Source organism: Lycium ferocissimum, chromosome 3 (assembly GCF_029784015.1).
Source record: "Lycium ferocissimum isolate CSIRO_LF1 chromosome 3, AGI_CSIRO_Lferr_CH_V1, whole genome shotgun sequence".
In the NCBI taxonomy this organism is placed as follows: Eukaryota; Viridiplantae; Streptophyta; class Magnoliopsida; order Solanales; family Solanaceae; genus Lycium; species Lycium ferocissimum.
This window is the reverse complement of record NC_081344.1, coordinates 2,917,157-2,943,036: the sequence shown is the minus strand read 5'-3', so window position 1 is coordinate 2,943,036 and position 25,880 is coordinate 2,917,157. Positions and strand designations below refer to the sequence as shown.

At 32.8% G+C, this 25,880-nt stretch overlaps 3 protein-coding genes across 3 annotated transcripts; 2 read left to right on the top strand and 1 right to left on the bottom strand.

Annotated features, from left to right (window-relative positions):
* Positions 1-4,236: 4,236 nt before the first annotated feature.
* LOC132049263 (uncharacterized) lies at positions 4,237-5,686 on the bottom strand. Its single transcript, XM_059440009.1, has one exon. It carries the CDS (start codon positions 5,515-5,517, stop codon positions 4,543-4,545), a length of 975 nt encoding a protein of 324 aa, XP_059295992.1. The 5' UTR covers positions 5,518-5,686; the 3' UTR covers positions 4,237-4,542.
* Positions 5,687-14,905: 9,219 nt separating this feature from the next.
* On the top strand, positions 14,906-17,007 carry LOC132050832 (protein PHOSPHATE STARVATION RESPONSE 3-like). Its single transcript, XM_059442184.1, has 6 exons — positions 14,906-15,591; positions 15,832-16,021; positions 16,097-16,173; positions 16,283-16,374; positions 16,462-16,531; positions 16,661-17,007. The coding sequence occupies exons 1-6, from the start codon at positions 15,112-15,114 to the stop codon at positions 16,835-16,837; spliced, it is 1,086 nt and encodes a 361-aa protein (XP_059298167.1). The 5' UTR covers positions 14,906-15,111; the 3' UTR covers positions 16,838-17,007.
* Positions 17,008-22,068: 5,061 nt separating this feature from the next.
* LOC132050755 (uncharacterized) lies at positions 22,069-23,089 on the top strand. Its single transcript, XM_059442119.1, has 2 exons — positions 22,069-22,168; positions 22,287-23,089. Exons 1-2 carry the CDS (start codon positions 22,069-22,071, stop codon positions 23,087-23,089), a joined length of 903 nt encoding a protein of 300 aa, XP_059298102.1.
* The last annotated feature ends 2,791 nt before the right edge of the window (positions 23,090-25,880 follow it).

Below are 25,880 nucleotides of genomic sequence, written 5' to 3'. Positions count from 1 at the left end.
AAATTATTTGTTAGGGAGTAATTGATGTAATTTGATGTAATTTAATATCCAACTCATTCTTGTTATTTTCAACTCACTTCTTTTAAAGAATCAATTTAATATCGAATAATCCATTTAATATAATACTGCATTTTAGTTTTGATGAATGGATTTGTTACGATAAGTTTAGATAAGTTCCATATATTTAGGCTTAGATAAGCTTGATGTATTTAAGCTTAGATAAGCTTTATTGTTGAAATTTTCAGATTTATCTTTTTATTCAATTTCAATTTATTTTTATTTTTTCATTCTAAATTCAAAAATGTTATTACAATTCTCATTAACTTTGTCTTAAAATTGCCAAGTGGCTTGTTTTTAGCTTGCCACTTGGCTTAACCACATTGCTTGTACCTCTCCTTTTTTATATATATAGATATAGATATAGATATAGATTATTATTATTATTATTATATTATTATTATTATTATTATTATTATTATTATTATTATTATTATTATTATTATTATTATAATAGATGATGGAAAAAAGAAAAAAGGGATAAACATCCGACTATGATGTTGTTTAGAGTTTGAAATCTACTCTACTTTTGAAGATTGAGTCTTATCTTTAATTTCAAATTTAATTTTTTTATCTTTCATTCAAATTCAATTTTTTTTTAATCTTTTATTCAAATTCAAAAGTCTTATTACAATGTTTATTAATTTTGTCCTAAAATTGCCAAATGGCTTGTTATTAACTTGCCACTTGGCTTAACCACATTGCTTGTACCTCTCCTTTTTTATATATATAGAAGTTGGAGAAAGTATGACTTTGAATAGTATGAATTATCCTTTTGGACAATGTTCAACTCGGGTTCAGTGTTTGCTTATATAGTGCTTAATTTTATTGATAAAATTGGGGATTAGTGTCTAGCGTTTGCAATAGATAGCAATATTTTAGACCGTGATATAATACTTTCACATAAATTTTCCGATTTTCTCAAAAAGAGTCTTTAGACCCGACCTAAAAGGTCCATAAATTATAAGAGAATAAATCAATTACTAAATAAATGTCCCAAAAAGTGGCAGCTGACGAAAACTTTAAATCCAAAATTTTAGTGGCAGCTAAAAATCCTAAGTTAACATGCACACTTGTAACAAAAACCTTGAATTAATATTTTACATTTAGTGAGCGGGGGTGGCTCCCTACACTGTGGGATTTCACTAGATATGTTATTGTTGTTGAGCGGGGTGGCTGCAAGGGGAGGCTAGTGAGCCTCTACTTTAGGCCCTCAAAAATTTGAGGCCCCAATTTTTTTTTATTAACAGTAAATTTTATGACTTTGTTTTCGCTTTAACAATATTGAAGTTTGTAGTAAAAAGTTTTTTTTTTTTTTTTTAAACAGGAAAGAAAAAACTGATAACTTTTATAGTAGAAGTATTTTAGAACTTTAATTTAAACTACCCCATCTCTAATGGCACAACATAATTTTGTTCGAACTTTAATTTAAACTACCCCATCTCTAATGGCACAACATAATTTTGTTCGCGGCTAAAAGAAATAGTCAAACAACTCAAAGAATCACATACAACACATTCTTGAAAAGGAGAACGAAAATTTTTTTCCCATCGTAATCAGTTTTATCATTGTCAGCCTTAAGGAACTCATCAGCACGGGTAGGGGTGTTCAGGGTCAAGGTTGACTTGGTTTTTGGTTAAAATCAAACCAATTAAGTCTATTTTTTTAATATTCAAACCAAACCAAACCATTGTAGTATAGATTCTATCGGTTTGATTCAGTTTTTATGGGTTTTAAGAATGTATTTTATAATACAAAAAATCTTTGAACCAAAGGGTAACAATTAAGGATTTGACCATGATCCATTCAAATCTAAGAATCTTCTTAATTAATTCATAACTCTATTCATGTCTAGACCTATGGCTATCGGTATAAAATTACAGAAACATAACATCTACTTTTCATGATTCCAATTACCTCCTTACATATAACATTTTGATATTATACAACCCCTCCGAAATTTTTGTTATCCAGACTCATTGTGTTTATGAAGCATTGCGAAGAAAACACAGAAGTTAAAACTGAAAACGATAAGCAGAAAGACAAAGCCATCAACTAACTCTTTCTTAATTCCACTTGCCATTTTTTCCTTTAATTTGTTACAGATAAAATGCTAGCTTAGTAATTCAGATGGCATGTCTTAATTATTAAGAGAAAATACTTGCAATAGATATGTATATATTTATCGGTTTGGTTCCTTTTGATTCGGAATTTTTTTAGTTTAACACCAAATCAAACCAAATATTGTCGGTTTTTAAAATACAAAATCAAATCAAGTCAAACCGAGCCAATTTTCAGTTTATTAAGTCGGTTTGATTCTGTTTACCGGTTCGGATCGGTTTTCTGATTTCATTTGAACACCCCTAAGCACGAGTCTTTCGAGGTCAAAAGGAGTTGATTATTATAATTTGACTTTTTGCTCCAAAAGTATTATTTTTCTGAAATTCAATTTCGTGTCATGCCTATCTAAATGATCTTTTTTTAATGAAGTAGTTTCATTAAAAAGACATCAAGTACATATCTATACAGAATATATACATTATCCATACATTGTAATTGAATTGGTTTTGTGTGTTTATACATGATTATACAAAGCATATACATTATATATACAAAATATAGTAATGTTTATATATAGCTAATTAGCTATACAGAACATATACATTATCTATACATTGATGATATAGTGGGCTACATCGGCTGCAAACTAGACGTATATGCCGTATATATGGATTATTTTCCCTTGATTGTTTGATATTTGGGAAATTCCCGAAGATCAATGACGCACAATTTGAAACCCAGCAGATAGTGAATTCGCTCTTCTCGAGAGAGTTTGAACCCATAATAAGCGCTGTGGTTATCTAACCACCCTCACGTTATAGTTATCGCTTGACCAAAGCCTGATAGCAAAAAAGATGTCCTTTACTGTTAGAAAATTTTAGATAAGCATGCAATGCAAACATTCATAATTAGCTTGATTTCTTTGCTGGATTTGTGTCTGGTTATCTGAATATTTTTTCGATACCCGCCCTACGCCAGTTTGATTATAACCGTTTCTCGAATTAGTTGCTTGATTTTCGAAGTGCATTTTGCATCTTAATAATCATCAAATTGAGAAAGTTATTGGTATTTTAGTTCATTTTGTTTCTAGAACAAGTCTTTAATTCATTCTGGCTATATTTAGATTCTGGAGACGCTCACAGTTCAGCCTAGCCTTTTGGCTAGAAATGTATTACAACGCCCATATGCTTGTGTTAAATTTAACCTATTTTGTTAGATATTAATTAGTATATGTTTTTGGACCTCATCTATTTCATAGAAACCATAAGCATTACAGATTGAAATGGATTCTTTTAATAACCAAGAAATGCCCGAGGATTAAGGTTGCGATTCGAAATTCGATGAATCACTGGACTGCTCCTTCACCCTGGCAGAATTCGAACCTATGACGTGTGTATAAGCTATATATCTGCGCTCACTAGACTAAAGCCATGAGACGAGGCAGATAGACTAAAAAAATATTCATGAAATGCCCTTAATCCATACATCACACGCTTTGTTCTTACCACTATGCCAAAGCCGCAGGCTAATGAACTGAAATATATTATGTTGCTAGTATATAACAGTCGTAATAGCACGTATTCTGAAACGGCATGATAAAGGAAAGGTTAGTTATCCAGTAAGTAACCAAAAACCAGCATTTGAACTTATAAATATAGTGGTATACATTTAAACTATGTTGCTCAGACTTTTCTAAATGTTGTCACACCCATGTCGGATCCGACATGCACCCTTAGGCATTTTTTAAGAGTCCGAGCAACATAGCATTTAAAACATACTATGATTCAAAATTTGATGAAAAAAGGGTCCAACTATTTACTCCGGCAGATTTTGAACTCACGACGTGTATCTAATCCACACGTCTGCACTCACTTCACCAGACTAAATTCACAAGACGAAATAAGAATGACACCAACAACAACATACCCAAAAAAATCACAAGTTGGGATGCAGGAGGAGGAGTGTATACGAATCTTCTTGCATTTGTTTCCATACCCTCGGCACTGGAGACGAGATAGACCAAAAAATCTCATGATTGTGCTCTTACCATAGACCAAAGCCCTGAATAGATGAACTGAAAATGTATTATAACAGTCACTATAACAAATATTCTAAAAATGCCATTATAAATGAAATGTGTTTATCCAATAAGTTACCAAAAGCAGCACTTGAACTTAAAAATATAGCAATAAGTACATTTTAAACCATCATTTCCCACTCCATACTATACTATAATCTCATCAAAACAAGTTGTTTTCTATTATTACTTCACCTTAAACCCTCAAAAAACTCGTTTAACAAGATCCAATATTACTCTATCCCCCATAAACAACTAAAGAAATCTAAACAGGAATCTAATAGGATCAAAATAAGAACAATTCTGAAATAATCAAAACCTTTAAACATGAAGCAATTTCGACTAATTTAAGCCTTCTTCAAGTCCTCATTGACATCCCCTTCAATCCCTTTCCCATTCGACGATTTCTTATCGGAATTGCTCCTCCGGTCACCGGAATATTTAGCCTTACTGTTCTCTGCTCCATTTGTAGGAAAATTAAACTGTCTTGAAGCTATTTCACATCTTAAATCATTCAAAGCATTTCTTAACAACCCATTTTCAGCTTGTATTGTCTCCAACTGCTGCTTCACATCCAAACAAGCTTTTGCCACATCAGCATTTTCGGTCTTCCCTTTCTTCGAATCATCTTTCGACACGTGTTCGATACCGATCTTATTCATCACCAACAACGGACACCGTCTAAACGAAATACCCTTCGGCGACCCGAATCCGGTGGGCCCCACTAAAACAGTATCCGGTTCCTCTTCCGGGCTACCCGCCGGAAACCTAAGACCCCACCGGAAATTCACCACCGCACGGCGTCTCACCGGAAAACAAGTCCGGGCACTCACCGCCGTGCCGGAAAACAAGTTTTCTACAGCTCCGGCGACCTCAGATTTTACCGGCAAACCACCAAACTCCGTTTTCAAAACCGGAGTCTCGAAATTCGTGCCCAAACTCTTTGTTAAAGTCGAAGATGAGTGAGATTTCTTGAAGCAAAAGTCACCGAAATTGGGTTTGAAGTGAATGAAAAAACTAGGGTTTTGATTATTCCCAATTAGATTGAATTCAGCACTCATAGTAAATGGGCTGGATACGGGTGACCCGAAATGTCCAATACCCGTTTTGAAAACAAAACTAAACGGGTTACCCGAATCATTTGGACGATAAGCGAACTTTAAAGAAGGACCAGAATCGAATAAAGTGCCGATACTTAGAGATAACTCTTTTGATTCACCAGCAACGATACCTGATTGGAAAGGAAAGTTTAATATGCTTAGAGGAACTTTAGCTCTGATTAATGGTTTTTGTTCCTCACGAAATTTGATTGAAGCTTTCATTGTTTTTTGAAAAAGAAAAAAACCCAATTCACTATAAGGGAAAAAGAGAAAAACCCAAATTTTGGATTTGGAAATTTTGTTGGAGTGATGAGTAGAGAAAGTGAGGGTTTATATAGTTGGATTTTGAAAGAGGGTTTAAGGGTTGGGAAAACGGAGATTCCGCTGAACTGAGCTGGCAATTGTGCATTATTGGATTTGAGTCTGAAATGGTGAATGGGATTTTTGGCTTATTTGGTAGCCTATGTACGAATTTACCCCTAATCAAAATTAATTTATTTAAAGCAAATAAATAAGGACTATTTTCTAAAAACTCTCTTATTTTGTTTTTCACCCGGTATTCAGTCCTGTATTGGAGCCCAACTCAATTTGGATGGCGCACTGTAGCGCTATTTCTAGAGTCGGCGCTCCCAACAAAAATTTTTGAGGGATCCCAACCATCTCACTACAACTCATGTTGGTTTATTTTATTAAAAAAAAAAATGAATTTGCTATTAATTTTACATAGGAGCGGATACACCGTGTAATATATGAGTTCGGTAATAGCTTTAGTTCAGGTTCTGTATGTGTTGAGACAAAGCAACAACAACAACAATAATTGTAGTCACAATGTTGTGGTCGGCTATATGAATCTCACATCTATATTTAAACTCATTTTATATTATTATATATGTGTTGAGAATTCCACTAAAAATGTGTATATAAGCTGTGAATCAAGTAGCGTAAGTGGGTTAGGGGTTGGTGGCAAGCGAAGGATCACAGAGAAGCATAAACTTAAAATTTTGGATAGGCATGTATTTTTACACTGATATTTAAGTCTTTAACTAGGTGTAAGAGAACACCAAACCTAATAAAAATTAATTATTGGAACTTTACAGTGTGAACTCTCATGTTTAAACAAAAGATAAGAAATATTATTGATGGCTTTTTAGGAATTTAGCAAATATCTGATGATTTGGATTTGTATAAGTAGGATTTTAGAGGGAAATGCTGTTTTAGTATATTTTTGAAATTCAAATTTTGTATTGGCTGCCTGCAACTTAGGAAATTTGTGGCCACTTATCTTATCTGTATTTGGTTGGATGCTGATATGATATCAACTTAAATTTGAACTTTTCGGAATCGGTTTAATTTTTAAAGATATCTCAGCATTTATAATTTGACATCTGAAGTAATTGGGTAACTGATTAAAACTGAAGTCACGTTTGGAAACATATTTGTGAAATTTGAAATTGGATTTGAAGTTCAGACTTAACTTTTGAAATATTGTGTCATTTACATTACGTTCACATTTTGCTTGTTTAAATATTTAATTAGTTACCAGAAAAAAACATCAATTTATTATGCTTCCACGCTCCATAAACAGCTTCCTAATAGGGTCCCATTTGTTATAGGTACAATCAAACCTCTCTATAATAGCATCCGCATTATATAACAGTCAAATTTTTTCGGAATCGATTTTTATGTTATATTTTACTTTTCTATAATAATAACAACCAACTTTATAACAGTACTCTTTATAAAATTACTCTCATATAATAGCTATCTTCATTGTTTTGGTAATATAACATTAACCATCTTTATAAAAAATATCTATGATTACCAATAATAAGCGTAGACATTTTGACCAAATATTTGATCCTTTAGTACACTATTTATGACAAAGAATATTATATGAATGTATAATTTTCATCATTTAAATATTTTTCTTCGCTATAGAAAGTGTGATTAAGCTTAGAGTATGACAATTAAAAATGAAAAATTAGATTTTTATGTATCGTTTTTGCTTATAACGGCGAAATATTATTTAAATGTCAATAATGTTACAGGTGTATAATAACCAAAAAATTTCGGACCTAACGATATTGTTCTAGATGTTTGATTGTATTAGGGGCATCTCATTATAAAATCTATATATTTCGTATAAAATGTGAGATTGTTTATCTTGATATTAATCTTGGGATAATCGTGTTTTGAATTAAATAGAGCTTAACACTTTTTGCTCAAAACTAAGTAACTCCCACTATTGCCAGCAAAGGTTGTGATGCAGTGATAATTATTCCTTCATTTTTAATCAAATGTCTCGGGTTCGAGCATTGGGAATATAGTCATATTTAGTTGCAAACTCTTCTTAAGGCAGAGTTTTGCCTTCAGGCATAAGACAAACTCTACCTTAAGGCAGAGTTTTGCCTCTACCTTAAGGCAAAACTCTACCTTAAGGTAGAGATTTGCATAAAAACATTTTTTTTTTAATTCAGTTGTCAAAACTCTGCTTTAAGGCTTAAATTTTGCCCGAATAGGCCTAATGCTACGAAACTCTGCCTTGCGATTTTTTTTTTTTTAACTGAGTCGGGATTTGAACCCCAAACCTCATGATATTAGGCGAAAGACAAAAATTAAAGACCAGCAATTTGAGGGACAAAAATTAAAGACGAGTGCCTTAGAGGGGAAATCCGCACAAAAAAATGCGATAACTACAGGCAAATTACTGGGCTAGCCTGCTAGGGGCCAATTTGATGGGTGAATTACAAGAATAGTCTTGGAGTGGATGATTTACAATAATGGCTTCACAAATGAGTAGTCTTGAACTTTAGCCCCATTTGTTCCAGGATAATTTCAACTTTAACAAGTTTTTTCCTTTAACACTTTTTACCTTGAAAGTTTGTTCATGGGACAAATGAGGATAAAAAATTCAATACCACCCATCTTTAAGGTTATTGGGTGTAATTTCGTGTCAAAAAACACTATTCAAAGGGTGTAATTTCATGTCAAAAACCACTATTCAGATGATGCCCATCCAATCTGTCAATTGGTGATCTTTAATTTTTGCTCCTCAAATTGTTGGTCTTTATTTTTGGCATTCACCTAATACCTTAAGGTTAGGGGTTCGACTCCCGACTCAGTAAGAAAAAAAGAAAAAAAACGGTAAGGCAGAGTTTCGTAATAAAATTAGGCCTTAAGGCATAACTTTTGCCCTAATAGGTCTAATTTTGGGCAAATGTTAAGCCTTAAGATAGAGGTTTCGCGAAAGTCTTGCCTTGCGTTTTTTTTTTTTTTTTTTGGACTGAGCGGGAGTTTAAAACCAAAACACTAAAATATTTTCGGTCACTTTTTTAAGCGAAGGATAAAAATTAAAGACCAGTGCATTTGAATGGCAATCCGCACCAAAAAATGTTGAACATATGGGTCTCATTAACGTGAACAAAACTGGTCTAGCAATATTGGGTTTTGGGGATTCATACTCCAAATTTCACATATTTTGAAAGGAGACGAAGCAAGCACAACATTATTAACTTATAATAAATAATGTGTCCACCTTGTATAAAAGTGTATATTAGTGTATCAAACGTGCTTAAGAAAAACTTGGTTAAACCTGGTAATTAAGGGAAAATTGGGCTAAACCAGGTAAATATACTTTCCCATTAGACATATAGGTAATTTTTCCAAATTTCATCACTATCGACCTAAAGGACGTGGTATTAACACTATAAATCATCTTCAAATTAAGCTTTATCAATGGAGAAGAAGAGAGGCAATTCCATAATCAAACAATAAACTTGTTTGATATTTGTTGAAATTTGCTCGTTAAAACATTTTGCACTTCCAGTTCAAGCTATTTCTATAGCATTTTCCTCTATTTCGTGGACTTATTAAAGCTAAATCTAAATAAAAGAACTTAAAATAAGACTTATACATCTTCATGCGTCATACTCCCAACTAAATTTATGAGAAATCGCCTAACATTTGAAACTATACGATAAATGATCGTATTTAGAATTTCATCTAATCTTTGAAAATTGAAAGACAACAATGTAATATTAGATATCAAATCGGATACATATTTTATCCAAATGACAAGATCTTCTGGAAATCTAATTGTCTACGGAATTAAAAAAAATATATTCTTTTTGGCAAAGGTGAAAAAACGGATGAATCGTAAAATTGAATGCTTTGATTTGCCTTTTAAGTATAAAAACCGGCCAACGCCTTGAAGGTTATATACTTTAATTGGTAAAAGTACTTGTGCAATGTGCGGAAAGTGTTAGAGATAAAAATCATATTAAATTCTTAATTTGACTTGTTTAACCATATTAGATCATATTGTTTTGAAAAAATAATTGAACAATCATCTTATTTTCCAATGTCATCTGCTCAATAACACAATTCTTTATTAAAATAAAGAAAACAAATCATATAATTGTCGAATATATGTTTTCTTCCTTATTTTTCTTTATTACATTATCCATCTATTTTGTAATTACATTATTAAATATGATTTTTATTAGCTTGTCAGTTGGCTCAGTATCGTTATCCACCACTCTTATTTCAATAACAGTGGTACATACTTTGCTTATTATTGACTTTATTTTCTATACTTTTATTCTATTGTTCAATTATATGAATTATTTAATTAACTTAAATTTTAAAATTAATTCAAGCATAAATAACCTCACAAACCAATTTGTTATTTTTAGTTTGTCCAAAGTATGAACAAAGAATTATTGGGAACTAATTTATCATAAAGTTTGTTTATAAAGATTTGAGTCTTATTTATAATCATACATTTTTTTTTGTATTTCGTGCAATAAGCAATTATTTTTTTGTTCTCCTTCATCTTTGATATGAAACCAATGGGCACCACTCCTTCAAGGACATTCACTCGTAGCCAAGCCAAGAAACTCCAAGACTTGCAAGTAATGTTTATACAGAGAGGGGCATTAGAGGCGCTTGAAGAACACCTCTCGAGAGTGTATAACGTGTGGATGATTGCTTGGGAGGATGTTGAAGATAAAGGCGTAAGAAGGGAAGCCACAAAAAGTGGCTAGAAGTGCAAATGGCCAAAGAAGAGCCAATGTTGGCTATTTTCGGGCAACTTGTGGTTAATTTTGCAAAAGGTCACTTTTGGACCTTAGTTGGAAAAGACAAGACTTTTTTTTTTTTTTGGAAGGGGAAATGGGGAAGGGGATTACAATGTGAGGATTCGAACCCTCACCAACAAGGGGATTACAAATGTGGGGATTCGATCCCTTAGTCATTTTCATTAGTTTCTTAGCTTGATTATTGAAGAAAAACCTCTTATGAGTGATACTTTGTTTAGTTAGTTAATTATAGATTATCTTAGTGACTAGTTGTGTGAATCTTTGGTTGGTAATCTAAAGCTCTTGTCCTTGATTTTCTACATTGAATTGCTCATTTGTGGATTCATTGAGTCTTCCTTGTTGATTATCAATTAGTATATGTTCATTAGTAGGAATCAATTAGGAGGATTTAGGTTTAACATACCTAGATTTACCTATAATTCCTTTACTAATTGGGTCTTGCTTCTATCTTAATTCCTTGCTTTTTAATTTCTTTTTGAATTTCTAGAGTTTCCATTAGGAGTCTTATCAATCTTCATATAAAGATTTGAGTCTTATCTGTAATTACTCCATTAAAAATTCCTATATGAGATATTCAATTATATTTTTAAAGCTATTATCCTCCTTATACATTTTTTTTCCTACTATGATATTTTAATTAGTCTTTTCTCATTTAATGTTTTACCTATACTTTAAATAACATCATAACATTCTGAATTGAAATTTTGAATTAGTGCAAATATAAAATTCTTTGATTACTTTATTCTAAAATCTATTGGTATTTTAGTAGTTTTTTTTTTGTATGTGCAATAAGAAGTAAAGAGGGTGAATTGCATTATGAATAAGTTTATTCTCTATTTGGTAATTACGAAATCTAATTATTCCTCTTATGATAACTGTGTCGTTATGTTGGCAAAGTAATCCGGTGAAGTAGTAATGCAACTCCAAAAGATTAATTAGGACTAAATCTTTTTCTTGAATTTGTCCTTTCAACAATTTAAAGGTAACATACATAGCTGGTATTGTACTAATGTTCATCCGTCCATGATATTGATTGGCCTTTTGTCATTTACACGGCACATCAAGAGATATATTTATAATCTAAAGTGTGCTTTCAGAATGAACATGGTTTTATGTCGTATATATTCTTTTAATTATTTTTCTGGGCACACACATACATATGTGACTTTTTTCTTGGATGATTCTTTTTTAGGTATTTAATATCGGAAACTCACTAATCCGCCTAATCTGCAAGTCACGTCAAATAAGCCCACTGAAAATGATTTTCTTTTGGTTCGCAAGTTACTTTGCTCAGAGCCGTATACTCTCACATTTGTGTGTATTTGAAGTATTATATGATTTAGCTTAAATTATATATTTACGATTTAACTCATAAAATCGCCTACTTAAACTATTTAGATTTTAGTTGACGCAGGATCAACAGACGAGGCGGTGATTTGAAGAGTTTTGTGGATTAAAACAATTTAGCTTATATATTTGAAGGTTTCGCATTATAAATACTGAGTTCGGATAAAAGTTGTAGGTTTCGGCTCAGCAATAATGGTGTGGATCCACCCCTGTCAACAGATGCACTATAACTCTTAAAAAATAAATAAAAAGGAAAAGAGATTTTGGTGGAATTTCTAAAGGCTTCAGCTTAATATATATATACTCGCTCCGTCTCAAATTATTTATCGTTTTTTATTGTACACGCCCTCAAGAAATATTAATTAGGAGGGTGTTTTGACTATTTTATCATTATTTATGTCTAAGTTATAATTTCTCTCGATTAAATGTTTATACTATTTATATGTATCATCTCCATTAATGACAAAATTACTAAGGGTAGAATGGAAAAAATTAATTAATTTTGCCTTGAAATTTTAAAACGACAAATAATTTGAGATAACTATTTTTAATAATCACGATAAATAATTTGAGACGGATGGAATATTACTCTTAAAGTTTTTTGTAAAACCAAATATTTGAATATTCAATAATGTCCAAAAGTCTTGTGAAAGATTCCGCTGTCACCTTCAGATGCTGATTTCTACGGAGAGATTCAAGCTTTTAATTAAGCTCATTTTAAGCTGTACCAATACGTGGCATGACAATTGCATATGCTTGTTGTAGACTATATCTAATCCTAGGGAACAATTCACATAACAAACAACGTTTATGAAAAAACACCCTCTCAAATTAATGCCGCGAGTGCCAAAAAAAAAAAAAAAAAAAAAAAAAAAGAAGAAGAAGAATTCTTGAAAAATCAGTAAATAAATAACCAGTAGATGGAGGAGCTCGGAGAATCCTATAAGCCTGCTATAAAAACATTAAGGGCCTGTTTGGAAAGCCACCTGGTAACTGGAATTGGTGTAATTACTAGGGTAGTAATTACACAGCCTAGTAATTACACAGTGGTGTAATTACAACGACCTGTTTGTTTGTCATAACGTAATTACAGTGTAATTACGAAGCGTCTTTATTTGGTTGCGCAAGTGTAATTACGTAGTCGTTTAATTTAAAAATAACATTTAATTATAAAAAATTTAAAATTAATATTTAAAAAATATTGCCTTTATAAATGGTATTAAATTAGTTATTTAATAACACATTGTTTCTTGAAAATATATTAATTAATAATCATATATTTGTAACTAATATTGTAACAAAAATAATTGATATATATTTTTCAAATTAATATTTAATTTTAATTAATTATAAAACTTAAAAAAAAAGACTTTTTTGTGAGAACGTCATGGATTGGATGTTTGACAAAAAATAATATTAATAAATATAATGCCATAACATTATTCAGATGTTTGACACAAAAAATCCATCAAATGTAAGTGAAAAATAAACAACACGCAATGTGAAAGCAAATAACTTAAAATTGAAAATATAACCTAAATTCAAAATCCAAAAGAAAAAGTTCAACATAATACTCTTATGTCAAATTCCAACATTACATAAGTAAGTTTCAACGTAACTTAAGTAAATAATTCAAAAGAAAGGAAAAATATAAGTTTATAACCCCATTCACAATGAAATTCTACTTTAATAACGTCACCCGTTATATGTCAAGTTTGTTAATAACTCATTCTTTCCAATATTAAGAGGTGTAGTTTCAAATATTAGAATAATAACACGGTTATGCTAAATGAATAAAATAAAAAAATAAAAAAATACGAAAGAATTACAATCACAAGTAAAGGTTGGGAATGAAAAGAAAGAAAATGAAAAATAAATAAAATAAAAAGAAAAATACATTTTAAAAAATAAAAATAATAAAAAAGTAAAAATAAAAAAGAAATTAAAATAATAGAAATAAAAATATATTAAAAATCAAAAAAATTAAAATAATAGAAATAAAATAAATTAAAAATAAAAATAAATTAAAGTAAAAAAATAAACAAACTAAAAAGTAATCAGTAATTACAAGGTGTAATTACACCCAATTCTCGGCCCCTGAGAATTGGAGGTGTAATTACACCGTCAATTACACCCAATTCCCACCTAACTGTGTAATTACTTGGTCAAACAAACAGGCCAAACTGTGTAATTACACCCAATTCCAATTACCTGGGTGGCTTTCCAAACAGGCCCTAAATAATCAGAATAATTGCCAGCCCTAGTGTTAAATCAATTGTTTTTCCCTTGTTTCTTTGCTTTGGTTAGATTACTATTTAGAAGAAGCTGTCTGAGGATTCATTTGTCGAAAGATCTACAATCTCTTAAAATCCGTGGAAAATTAAAAAAAGGGGACATAGTGTAAGGAAAGAAAAAAACTATATATATGTAAAACCAATTAGTTGGAATTAAGTTTTTGTCACGTTAGTACATTTAGTTTAGATCCAATATTTGGTAGTGTTAGGAGTCCTTTAGTCTCATCATAGAGTTAGATGTCAGATGTATAGCATCTAATATTAGAGAAACTGGATATTTGTAGTATCCAATTGAGACGGGTTTAATTGTTGCAACATGAACAAGGATAATTTATATAGCCGATTTTGACAAGAAAGAATATTGAGGTGGGGTTGTTTTCTAATGGTAGGAAGAAAACAATAAAAATAGGAATGAGAATCAAACTAGATCTTCACATATATGCAATTTCTTAACAGGCATTTGAAAGATGAAATATAAAATTAGGTTGGAACATAATCTTAGCTCATTTTAAGATTCCACTTTAATTTGGTAATAGTAAAAGAAGAGGCATTATTAAGTTTACAGATACTTCATAAACCATATTCTCCTTCAATAATATAACCTGAATGGACAAAAGATAAGCGTAAGATAATTGCAGACTTGCAGTAATATTTCACCTATAGTTTAGCAAGTTGGCATTTGTTTTCTTACTAATGTTCTGGCCTTGGTTTTTTCAAAGAGATTGTTTATTAGTCCTTATCAGTATTACATTACAGAATAATTAATAAAGCTGGCCTTTCGAGTCGTTGACATATTGTACTGTATATCTTGTTTATGAAGACTTCTACATATTAAACTAGAAAGAATGTATTCAGGAGTTGTCCATCTGAAATAAAGTACTGCTAAATTTTCAGTTTACTGAATATTCATACTCGTTTTCTTGATGCCGCATATTCTTTTAACCTTATGGGGATTCATTGAGACAAGAAATTCTCAATTCATATACCCCTTTGCCTCTGCTTTGCACCTTGAAAAATTCAAGAAAATCCAATTTTGGTTCTTGATTTGATATTGCAGATTCTTGATCATATAGAAAATGAGTATCCAGAGGTTTAATGATTATATTTTAGAATTCCCCCAAACCTCCACTCAAGATTTAGTTGATCAACAACAGTATCAGCAGACTTGTAATTGGCCTATTGCTACTTCATCTTCAAGTACCATAATCAGCTGTATTGGTTCCCCTTCTTCAGCCTTTTTTGCCACGGAACGTTGCCTCGGGTTGACTCAGTATGATAATCAAGATAATACTACTTCCCAATTGACCAATAATTATGATCTTCAGATATCATATGATCCTCAACAATGTAAAAATGGAATCTTGCCAGATTCAACAGCACAATCTGAGCCAGATTTTCAATACGTAAGTCCTGAGGGACCTTGTAGACAATATCCTTTTTCCAATGTATCAGAAAAAGAGAGGATGCTGCATCTCAAAAATGAGTTGTTGGGAGAATTCGATACTTCATATCAGAGGCACCCCTCGTTGCCTTTCGATGGAAATCAAGATTACTGTGTGAGTACTTAAAAGTCTTAAGCTTTATCTCAAACAATATACTGTAAAAGCTCGCTATAACAACTTTGTTTCTTCCGATAATTTTTGGCTGCTATAACGAAATGCTGTTATAAAAAGAACATATAATATAACATAACATAAAAGATCGGTTCCACAAAAAACATGACTGTTATAGAGGATGATTGTTATAGAGATGTTTGATTGTACACCATTCTGAGTCTTCCTATATTTGTCCAACAGCTCTCCAGTGATTTGTATTGCTCTCAATTGGTAAATATGAGGCAACAATCCGCGAGTCCGTCACTTACTTGTCATCATAACTCTGCATCGTCTGGAGTAAGCCATAAGCCTAGTAAGAGAAGAATTAGATGGAGTGAAGATCTACACGATCGATTTCTTGAGTGTGTAAATTGCCTTGGAGGTGCTGACAGTAAGTAATTTCAAACTATCTTTGATTTCTTTCTTTTCATCATTGTTGTTGACTGTGATTCCATTCATCGGTCAGAGGCTACGCCGAAGCAAATACTAAATCTGATGGACTCAGAAAGTTTAACTCTTGATCATGTTAAAAGCCATTTGCAGGTACGTATTAATCCATAAGAAATTGATGAACTTTGTTTCACAAGTCCATTTCATATTACTAGATGAATACTGAAGCAAATGTTTTCTTCTTTTTTTTTTTTTTCTTCAGAAATATCGGAATGCAAAGCATCCAGAATCTGCAGGGAAATCTGAAAAAAGAAACAGCCCGGATAATGCTGTGACAGATACCGAAAGCAACACGTATATCTATTTGCTATACTCTTTACTCAACTCGTAGATAATTTTCGCTGGAAATTAAATTAAATCTGATATCCAACTTGTGTGCAGTGGAATAGAAATCAAGGAAGCACTGAAAATGCAATTAGAAGTGCAAAGGTGTCTTCATGAGCAACTTGAGGTATTTTTAGTACTAACATATATTTAAAAACTTCTAGCATACTTAACAAAACATGATACTTAGCCAGAATTAAAGAACCTGTCCAACCAATCTTTCTGAATCCTATTCTCTTCATGTTGTCATTATTAGACTCAGCGAACGTTACAAATGAGGATCGAAGAACAAGCAAAAAAATTGAAGATGATATTTGATCAACAGCGGAAGACAAACAGGACTCTGTTGGAGACACGAAATTCAAACATTTCATCTACTGGTGTAGAAATTTTGGTTGTAGAAGACTCTGATAATACGTCCAACACAAGTTAGGTGCCATTGTAACTACATCAAGTTTAGCTTTTTTTCATAAAAGCACATGCATTAGCAATCATTAAAGAGGTTAAAGAAGGAACTTAGTTCTTGTAGCAAAATCAAGAACTAGCCCTTTGGAGCTAATTAGCCTACCAAACAACTTGTAAGAAATATAAAGTAAATTATAAAGTTATGGTGAATTAAATTGTTTAAAATCAAACTAGTATGTGAATGATTCTGGCGGCTACATAGGTAAAAATGTAATGATATGGAAGGAATCAAATAAGGTGTCAGTTGTCACTTTGTTTTAGGTAAGTTGGTGTACAGTTCCCAAATAATCAATTTTTGCCTTGGCTATTCGGTACCTTTCTGTCTTTTAGCTTCACATTTTGTATGATGACTTCACGTTTAACTCTGTCACTAATATGCTGAAGCAAAATTAATTTTTGAAAAGATATTAAAAGACTACATTGCTCTTTTGATCTTTTACTTTTGCGCTTATCTTCATGTTGATCACTGCGAAAGGACGAAGATTTGTCCCCATTGTCAAAGGTGTAACTTGTAAGAGTGCATTTTCATATATGTACAAAATTAGTTGTCATGCTTTTAATTCTTTCTGTTAGTAGACACACAAAAGCACATGTATCTTACTATAATAAGGAAATTCAGGAACTTGAAGTAAAATGAAAGTTGTTTGAAGCAGACAAAAAGCTATGTGAAGTAAAATAAGAAAAGATTGTTGATTTTTACTAACAACCTAGCAGAACTTTTCAAAATGTGGGTTATAAGACCACTTGTGTAGGCCAGAGCCACATATAGACCGAAGGGCGGTCAGTTGAATACCATTCGTAGGAAAATATTGTGTATTTTACATAAAATTATACTGCACTTATAGATTGAAAAATACCTTTTTACATATATACTAAATCTTGAATGATGAAACTCCTAACTTCGCCACTGGTGTGGCTCGGGATCGAGAATTGGGGGGCCGCACCCTACCCCGTTGTCCTAAGTCTCGCTATGAGTACTGACACTTTTTAATTCTCTATGATGAGGTTCGACCCTACTTCAATCAAAGCTCGCTCCCCGCCCCCCTCCCTTACCCAAACCTCTCTTAAGGTTGACTGTGATATAACTCTATCTTGGACCTGCTTAACTTCAAAAGTTAGCTCACAAGGGTGCGAACCACTTATAGGCTATCCAAATCTACCTTTTCTACCCCTTGATGAATTAAGCGTCATACGCTTACTCACCCCAAATCGACAACACCCTTGTTGTAGTCTGGGTAGCTCGACCCGACTACAACATTAGCTCAATTAAAGCAAGGTTGACTATTTTGGTATGGTAATTCGATATTTACCAAAGTATGCACACTCCTATTTTCTAGAACCTGGAGTTCAGTCAAGCATAAACTAGACCGGGCTTAACCGCAATTCATTGCTGGGCATATCAATAGGGAGTCCGGAACCAAAATGACTCAATAAAAAACCAAGTGAACCAAAATACCCCAACAACAAAAAAAAGTTACAAAACTACCTTTAGCGCAATAAAATACTGCTCTAAAGCAGTTCATGGAGACGGAGCCGTTAACTGCTTTAGCGCAGTATTTTACGACTAAAGTTATTGTTGTTGTTGTTGTTTTTTTTTTTTTTTTTTTTTTTTTTTTTTTTTGTATAGCGCAGTAAAATACTGCGCTATAGCGAGCACTAAAAAAAAAAATTGGTAAATTTTTTTTTTTTTTGCAACACTTAGTGTGTTTTTCCATACTTTGACCAATGATTAGTCGTGTGTCAAGATTCCGAAACGACAATATTTTATATAGAACCTGATATTTTTTCTACGTACAATAATGTAGGCTCAATACATCAAGGATACGTACACGTTCGGATCGTCATTTTAGGGGTTGAAAAGGTGCCCGAAGTAAGTTTTGTTTGAAAAAACTTAGTGTTGGACTGTAAGGTTATTTTAGTCAACTTTATATGTCGAGAAAACTAGTCAGCTTTATTTTCAAAAATTGAAACCACAGAAGTGAAATTGACATTCACAGCTACATTACCCCGGGGTTTTTACGTTGAAATCTATTGCGTATCATCATATTATAAGTAAATAAAACTGAAAATTTCACGCTAATTTGGGGGAAAATTGAAATTGAATGCGATAAAAGGTGTTTTTTTAAAAATCGGCTCTGCCAAACCGCCTTGTGGTGTTCCGCATAGATCTCGGAAAAATACCCAAAATAAAAAAAAAAAAAAATCGTGTAAATCGGACGTCCGAGCGCAAAGTTATGACCATCTAAAGTTTGACCACTTTACAACTAGCTTTTCTCCCTATATTTTTTAAATACTTTTTTATCAAATTGAATTAGATTTATATTGAAAATAAAGTTATGTCTTGATTAAAAAATAACACGCTTAAATCAAAAACTTAAAAAATAAAACACTTAAACCTAAAGTTTCCAAACAAAACTTACTTCGGGTACCTTTTCAACTCCTAAAATGACGATCCGAACGCTTATGTATCCTTGATGTATTGAGCCTACATTATAGTATGCAGAAAAAAAAAATCAGGTTCTAAGTCTTGATACACGACTAATCGTTAGTCAAAGTATGGAAAAGAGAACTCTAAGTGTTGCAAAAAAAAAAAAAAAAATTTATTAAAATAAGATGTTGCGATCTTTTTATGGAAAAAAACACTAAGTGTTTCTTAAGTGTGTTATTTTTTAATGCGTAACTTTATTTCGAATATGTTGCAAAAAGAAATAGCGTAAATCGGACGTCCGAGCGCAAAAAATTACGTATATTTGAAATAAAGTTACGCATTAAAAAATAACACACTTAAATCTAAACCCTAAAAATAGCTAATGACAACAAGTCTTCAAATAAAAATAGACGTCTATGTATATAGAACACTCAAACCTAAAGTTTTCAAACAAAACTTATTTCGGGCACCTTTTCAACTCCTAAAATGACGATCCGAATGTTTACGTATCCTTGATATATTGAGCCTATATTATTGTACGCAGAAAAAAATATCAGGTTCTATATAAAATATTGACGTTTCGGAGTCTTGACACACGACTAATCATTGGTCAAAGTATGAAAAAAACAATAAGTGTTACAAAAAAAAAAAAAAAGTTGGCAAAAGAACACTAAGTTTTTTCAAACAAAACTTACTTCGGACACCTTTTCAATCCCTAAAATGACTATCCGAACATCTACGTATCCTTGATGTATTGGGCCTACATTATTGTACGCAGAAAAAAATATCAAGTTTTATATAAAATATTGACGTTTCAGAGTCTTGACATACGATTAATCATTGGTCAAAGTATTGAAAAAACACTAAGTGTTACAAAAAAAAAAAAAAAAAGTTGGCCAAAAACACTAAGTTTTTAACAAAACTTACTTGACCTTTTCAAACCCTAAAATGACGATCCGAACGTCTACGTATCCTTGATGTATTGAGCCTACATTATTGTACCCAGAAAAAAATATCAGGTTCTATATAAAATATTGACGTTTTGGAGTCTTGACACACGACTATAGCGCAGTATTTTACTGCGCTATACAAAAAAAAAAAAAAAACTTTAGCGCAGTAAAATGCTGTGTTAAAGCAGTTAACGGCTCCGTCTCCGTGAACTGCTAAAGGTAGTTTTGTAACTTTTTTTTTACTGCGGTATTTTGATTCACTTGATTTTTTGTTGAGTCATTTTGGCTCCGGTAATTGGGCTCAGTAACAAGCTATAGCCCATAGCAACCAACCTACTCAAGTATCTGTCTTTTGAAACCAACTCAACATGTGGGACCTATGGCATGTGTGAAGCAGACAGCCCAACAAAGAAGGGGCTTTTAGTCATTTCATTCTAGACTAGAAATTAATAGTTAGCCACAGTACATACCAATTGGGTTCTAAGGATTCAAACACTTAAAGAGGATTTACTGCTAATCCTTAAAGACGAAAGTACCCTCTAAGTTTCTCAATATTCTTTAAAATCGTTTTTCTACTGACTACAAAAATCAACAGCAACAACAAATAATAATACTATTAATAAAAGATGATATAATTTAAATTGGGAAGAGAATGAGAAACATCTCGTTTCCTAAAGTTGTCAATGAGCATAAATTTATTACTATAAAATAATTTGTGAACTTCCTTAGTCAATTAAAAAAGAAAAAAATACCGCATGAACTTTTAATATCCCTTTTCGCGACAGATAAAAATACCTGAAACCATAATTACATTGATAGCATACTGCAAAGAGCCAATATCAGCATCTTTATCAAATTATAACATCATCATGATATAAATATAAATAAAGATTAATAAGACATCATTAGATGCGAAATGATAACAATTTGTAGCCAAACATTATTGACATTAGTGATCCACAACCTTCACACAGATATGAACAAGATGAGATGTAGAGGAATAATGAAGAAGAAAGACGAAAAGAAAAGAAACAAGATGAGATGTCGAGGAACAATGAAGAAGAAAGACGAAAAGAAGAGAAACAATGAACTCAAGTGATCCACAACCTTCACACAGATATGAACAAGATGAGATGTAGAGGAATAATGAAGAAGAAAGACGAAAAGAAAAGAAACAAGATGAGATGTCGAGGAACAATGAAGAAGAAAGACGAAAAGAAGAGAAACAATGAACTCAGTTCTTTGTACTTCGTACTTTGTCTCTGAAGGATGCGAAGGATATTAGGGATTTGTTCAATGAAGAATTAGGGATCATTTCCCTTACATAGTTACGGGCCAATATTTTGGGCTTAGTACACATTGGTCACAATACAAAATGGACCAATATTACAATGTATCAAGCCACATCTCAACAAAGACAAGATTAGGCCCAAGTGTATCGGATGAAAATAACGGCCAAAAGCTTAATGTGATTGGAAAACAACAAAATAGTAAAATTGTGACAAAACAACAAAAATAATTTTGTCACAACCTTTTGTACAATATTTTGAATTTACATTTTATTTCTAGTAGACACTTGTAAATAATTCATTTGATTTGTTAGAGACAGCTGTAGTAGTACATAGTACATTATCTAGTCTACAAATACATAGCCTTGTATAGATTTTAAACGGAAGAAGAAAATATACAACAGATTTCTACTATTTTTTATTTTACCTCGAGATGGTATCAGTCAGAGCGAAAAAGCTCACCGTGACTCGAATCATTTCTTCTTCTTTCAAAAATCTCATTTCTTTGTTTTCTTCATACTCACTTTCTACAATGGGAGACAACACTGGAAATGTTGCAGTTGCACAAACTGGAAATGCTAACCAGATTGACCCTAGTAACCCACTCTATATTCATTCTTCTGATTCACCAGGTATGAGTTTGGTGAATTTCATCTTTGATGGAAGAGGTTTTCAAGGATGGAGGAGGACCATCCTTATTGCTCTTTCTGCCAAGAATAAACTTGGTTTTATAAATGGTGCAAAATGCAGGATGTAGATCTGCAATGATTATCGAAACTGGGAGTAGATGTAATGACATGGTAACTTCATGGTTACTTAATTCTCTATCAAAGGACATAGCAGATAGTGTCATTTACTCTAAGACTGCTAAAGATCTTTACACAGATCTGGAACAAAGATTTGGACAATCAAATGGTGCTAAACTCTTTCATTTGCAAAAAGAGTTAAGTGACATTGTTCAGGGAAACACAGATGTGGCAGGATACTTCACTAAAATCAAAAGGCTTTGGGATGAGCTAGATTCATTGAACACAGACAACAAATGCAGTTGCAACTGCATCTGTGGGGGAAAGGAAAAGCTAACTAAGTCTCTAGAAGATGAGAGATTGATTAAGTTTCTCATGGGGTTAAATGAAACCTATGGTCCAGCTAGGAGTAGCATCCTCATGATTAAGCCTTTGCCCAATCTCAACCATGCCTACTCACTGCTTTTGCAAGAAGAAAACCAAAGAGAATCATACATCAGTGCTAATGTGTCTACTGGGACTGTGTCTTTTATGGCAGGAAAACAAGCATATGGAACTAACCAAGCTTATGCAGAAAATCAAAATCATGTCACCAATCATGTCTATGCAGCACACAGAAACAAACCATCTGGTCAAGGGGTTTGGGAAAACAAATCACAAACAAGGTTTCAACCTAAACAAACCAACCTGTTTTGTACCTACTGCAAGAAAACTAATCATACCAGGCAAGGCTGTTACAGATTGATTGGGTTTCCTCCTGATTTTAAGTTCATAACAAAGAAGAAAGAAGAACCAATCAAGTGCTAATAACTTCAGTTTATTTGAAGAGACAGAAATGATGAGTCAAGACACAAATAATGTGGGAAACAATGTGAATCAGCTAACCAAAGAACAATACAATCGGTACATTCGAAAGACTAAGAGAGGAAAATGGGGAGAAGGTTCAACCTCTGGAACAGCAACAGAAGGGACAGGAAATATAAATGCTGCTGCTGGTATAACTTATACACTTTCTCTTACCTGTCTAGCTTCTAAGAATTCTAGCTACTGGATCATAGATTCAGGAGCTTCTGAGCACATGTGCTTCAACCCTAAAGTTTTCAGTTTCTTGACTCCTCTCTCTGATCCTATGTTCATTATTTTACCAAATTCCTCTAAAATAAACATTACCCATAAAGGAAGTGTGTCTATTTTTGCTGATGTTGTTCTAGAAAATGTCCTATATGTTCCTTCTTTTAAATACAATTTAATGTCTGTTGATAAATTTGTTAAACAATTTCAATCAACCCTTTTATTCACTCCTTCTGGATGTCTTTTGCAGGCCCCTTTTATGAAGAGGCCACAAGTTTTTGGTGAATCAAGGGATGGACTCTTTCTTCTCCAACCTCATAGTACCACTAGGAGTTTTTATTTTAAGGAAAACAAAAATGTAGTAGTTTCGAGGCTACTCCTCGATGCATTCAGCTTCCTTTTCTATTCAATCAAACTCTAATGTAAATCTTTGGCACAAAAGATTGGGGCATTTGCCTTTTCATGCAATGAAATACATTAGTTCTTTCAAATTTCCTTCAAACTCTACATATACTTGTGATGTTTGTCCCATGGCAAGGCAGTCTAGGTTATCTTTTCCTACTAGTCATATCAAATCCAAAAGGATTTTTGAACTAATCCACATTGATACTTGGGGTCCATATAAAGAACCCACACATGAAGGTTTCAAATATTTTCTCACTGTTGTTGATGATTATAGTAGAGCAACTTGGACTCATTTATCAAGACCAAAAGTAATGCTTTTCAGCTTCTACAAAACTTTATATCTATGGTGGAAAGGCAATTTGATCTTAAGGTTAAAATAATAAGGTCTGACAATGCTTTTGAGTTGGGGAAAAGCACAATGAATTCTGATTATCTACTTTCTAAAGGAATAATCCATCAGACTTCCTGTGTCTCTACTCCACAACAGAATGGAGTTGTAGAGAGAAAACACAGGCATTTATTAGAAGTGGCCAGGGGATTATTTTTTCAGTCTCATGTTCCTGTGAAATATTGGGGAGAATGTTTGTTGACAGCCACTTATTTGATCAATAGAATACCTTCCAAGGTTCTACATGGGAAAACCCCTTTTGAGGTTCTATTTCAAAGAAAACCTGATTATGAAAGACTTAGAGTGTTTGGCTGTTTGGTTTATGTGTCTACTTTACCTTGTAACAGGGGAAAATTTGAACCTAGAGCTAAGTCTTGTGTCTTTCTAGGATACTCAGATAATCAAAAAGGTTATAAGTGTTTGGATTTGGAAACCAGGAAAATCATTGTATCCAGAGATGTGAAATTTCGGGAGAGTCTTTTCCTTTGCCCTCTTTGTTTCATCAACTCCATCAACTATCTTTCCTCTTTCTCATCACTACGGGATACTTGATGAGTCAACAACACTTGAACCTAACTCCGAGTCCACAAAATGAAGATCAAGATAGCTCTCTCTCTCCACCCTGACCGCCTATCACCCCCACATATTCCACCTCACTTTTTAATCCTACTGATCCTACATCTCCCTCTCCTATATCTCCTTCCACTGATACTACAGGCACTTCCTCTCCTGTCCCTACTGTTTCTTCCACTTCTCTACCTAGAAGACCTGTAAGAGCTACTAAGATGCCTAGTTATTTAAATGATTATGTATGTGATGATATTATTCTTACCAATGTTTCTAAATTCGTTTTACCACACCGATGTACCCTCCTACTTTTTCTTTCTCAGCTTTATCCTCACATAACCAACATATTCTCACCTCCATTTCTCAGATTTCAGAGCCTACAAACTATTTTCAGGCTGCTAATCATTCTGGCTGGAAATTAGCTATGGACAAGGAAATTGAAGCCTTAGAAAACAATAAGACTTGGGACATAGTTGTTTTACCACCAGGAAAGAAGGCCCTACCTTGCAAGTGGGTCTATAAAGTTAAACATCTATCAGATGGGACTGTTGAAAGGTTAAAGGCCAGGCTTGTTGTTCGAGGTGACATTCAAAAGGAGGGAATCGACTATAATGAGACTTTTTCCCCAGTTATTAAAATGACTACCATTAGATGTCTTATTGGCAGTTAGCGGTTAAGAAGAAGCTGCCTATTTTTCAATTAGACGTCAATAATGCCTTTTTACATGGGGACTTACAGGAAGAAGTCTACATGAGGTTTCCCCAAGGACTGCCTTCCCCAAGTCCACACCATGTTTGTAAGCTCAGAAAGTCCCTCTATGGTTTGAAGCAAGCTTCACGGCAATGGTATGCTCGGCTTGCAGGTGCTCTTAGTTTCAAAGGGTACTCTTCTTCGTTAAACGATTACTCATTATTTTTCAAGACTTCAGATGGGTATGTTACTCTAATTGCTGTTTACGTCGATGACATTGTGATTACTGGAAATCATTCACAAGAAATTGCAACACTCAAACACTTTCTAAATTCAGAATTTTGCATCAAAGATCTAGGGAATCTACATTATTTTCTTGGTATTGAAATATTAAGAGAACAACATGGGTTGATTATGAGTCAACGAAAGTTTACCTCTGAATTGCTTTCGGAATTCGACTGCTCCCACCTTGCCAAA

What these genes read in the sequence shown, in the direction of transcription:
- LOC132050755 (XM_059442119.1), top strand. Translation starts at nt 22,069, where the DNA reads ATGGGAGACAACACTGGAAATGTTGCAGTTGCACAAACTGGAAATGCT. An exon ending in TCATTCTTCTGATTCACCAG is followed by an intron (nt 22,169 to 22,286) that starts GTATGAGTTTGG and finishes TGCAAAATGCAG; the next exon opens with GATGTAGATCTGCAATGATT.
- LOC132049263 (XM_059440009.1), bottom strand. Translation starts at nt 5,517, where the DNA reads ATGAAAGCTTCAATCAAATTTCGTGAGGAACAAAAACCATTAATCAGA.
- LOC132050832 (XM_059442184.1), top strand. Translation starts at nt 15,112, where the DNA reads ATGAGTATCCAGAGGTTTAATGATTATATTTTAGAATTCCCCCAAACC. An exon ending in TTGCCTTGGAGGTGCTGACA is followed by an intron (nt 16,022 to 16,096) that starts GTAAGTAATTTC and finishes TTCATCGGTCAG; the next exon opens with AGGCTACGCCGAAGCAAATA. An exon ending in GTCTTCATGAGCAACTTGAG is followed by an intron (nt 16,532 to 16,660) that starts GTATTTTTAGTA and finishes TGTCATTATTAG; the next exon opens with ACTCAGCGAACGTTACAAAT.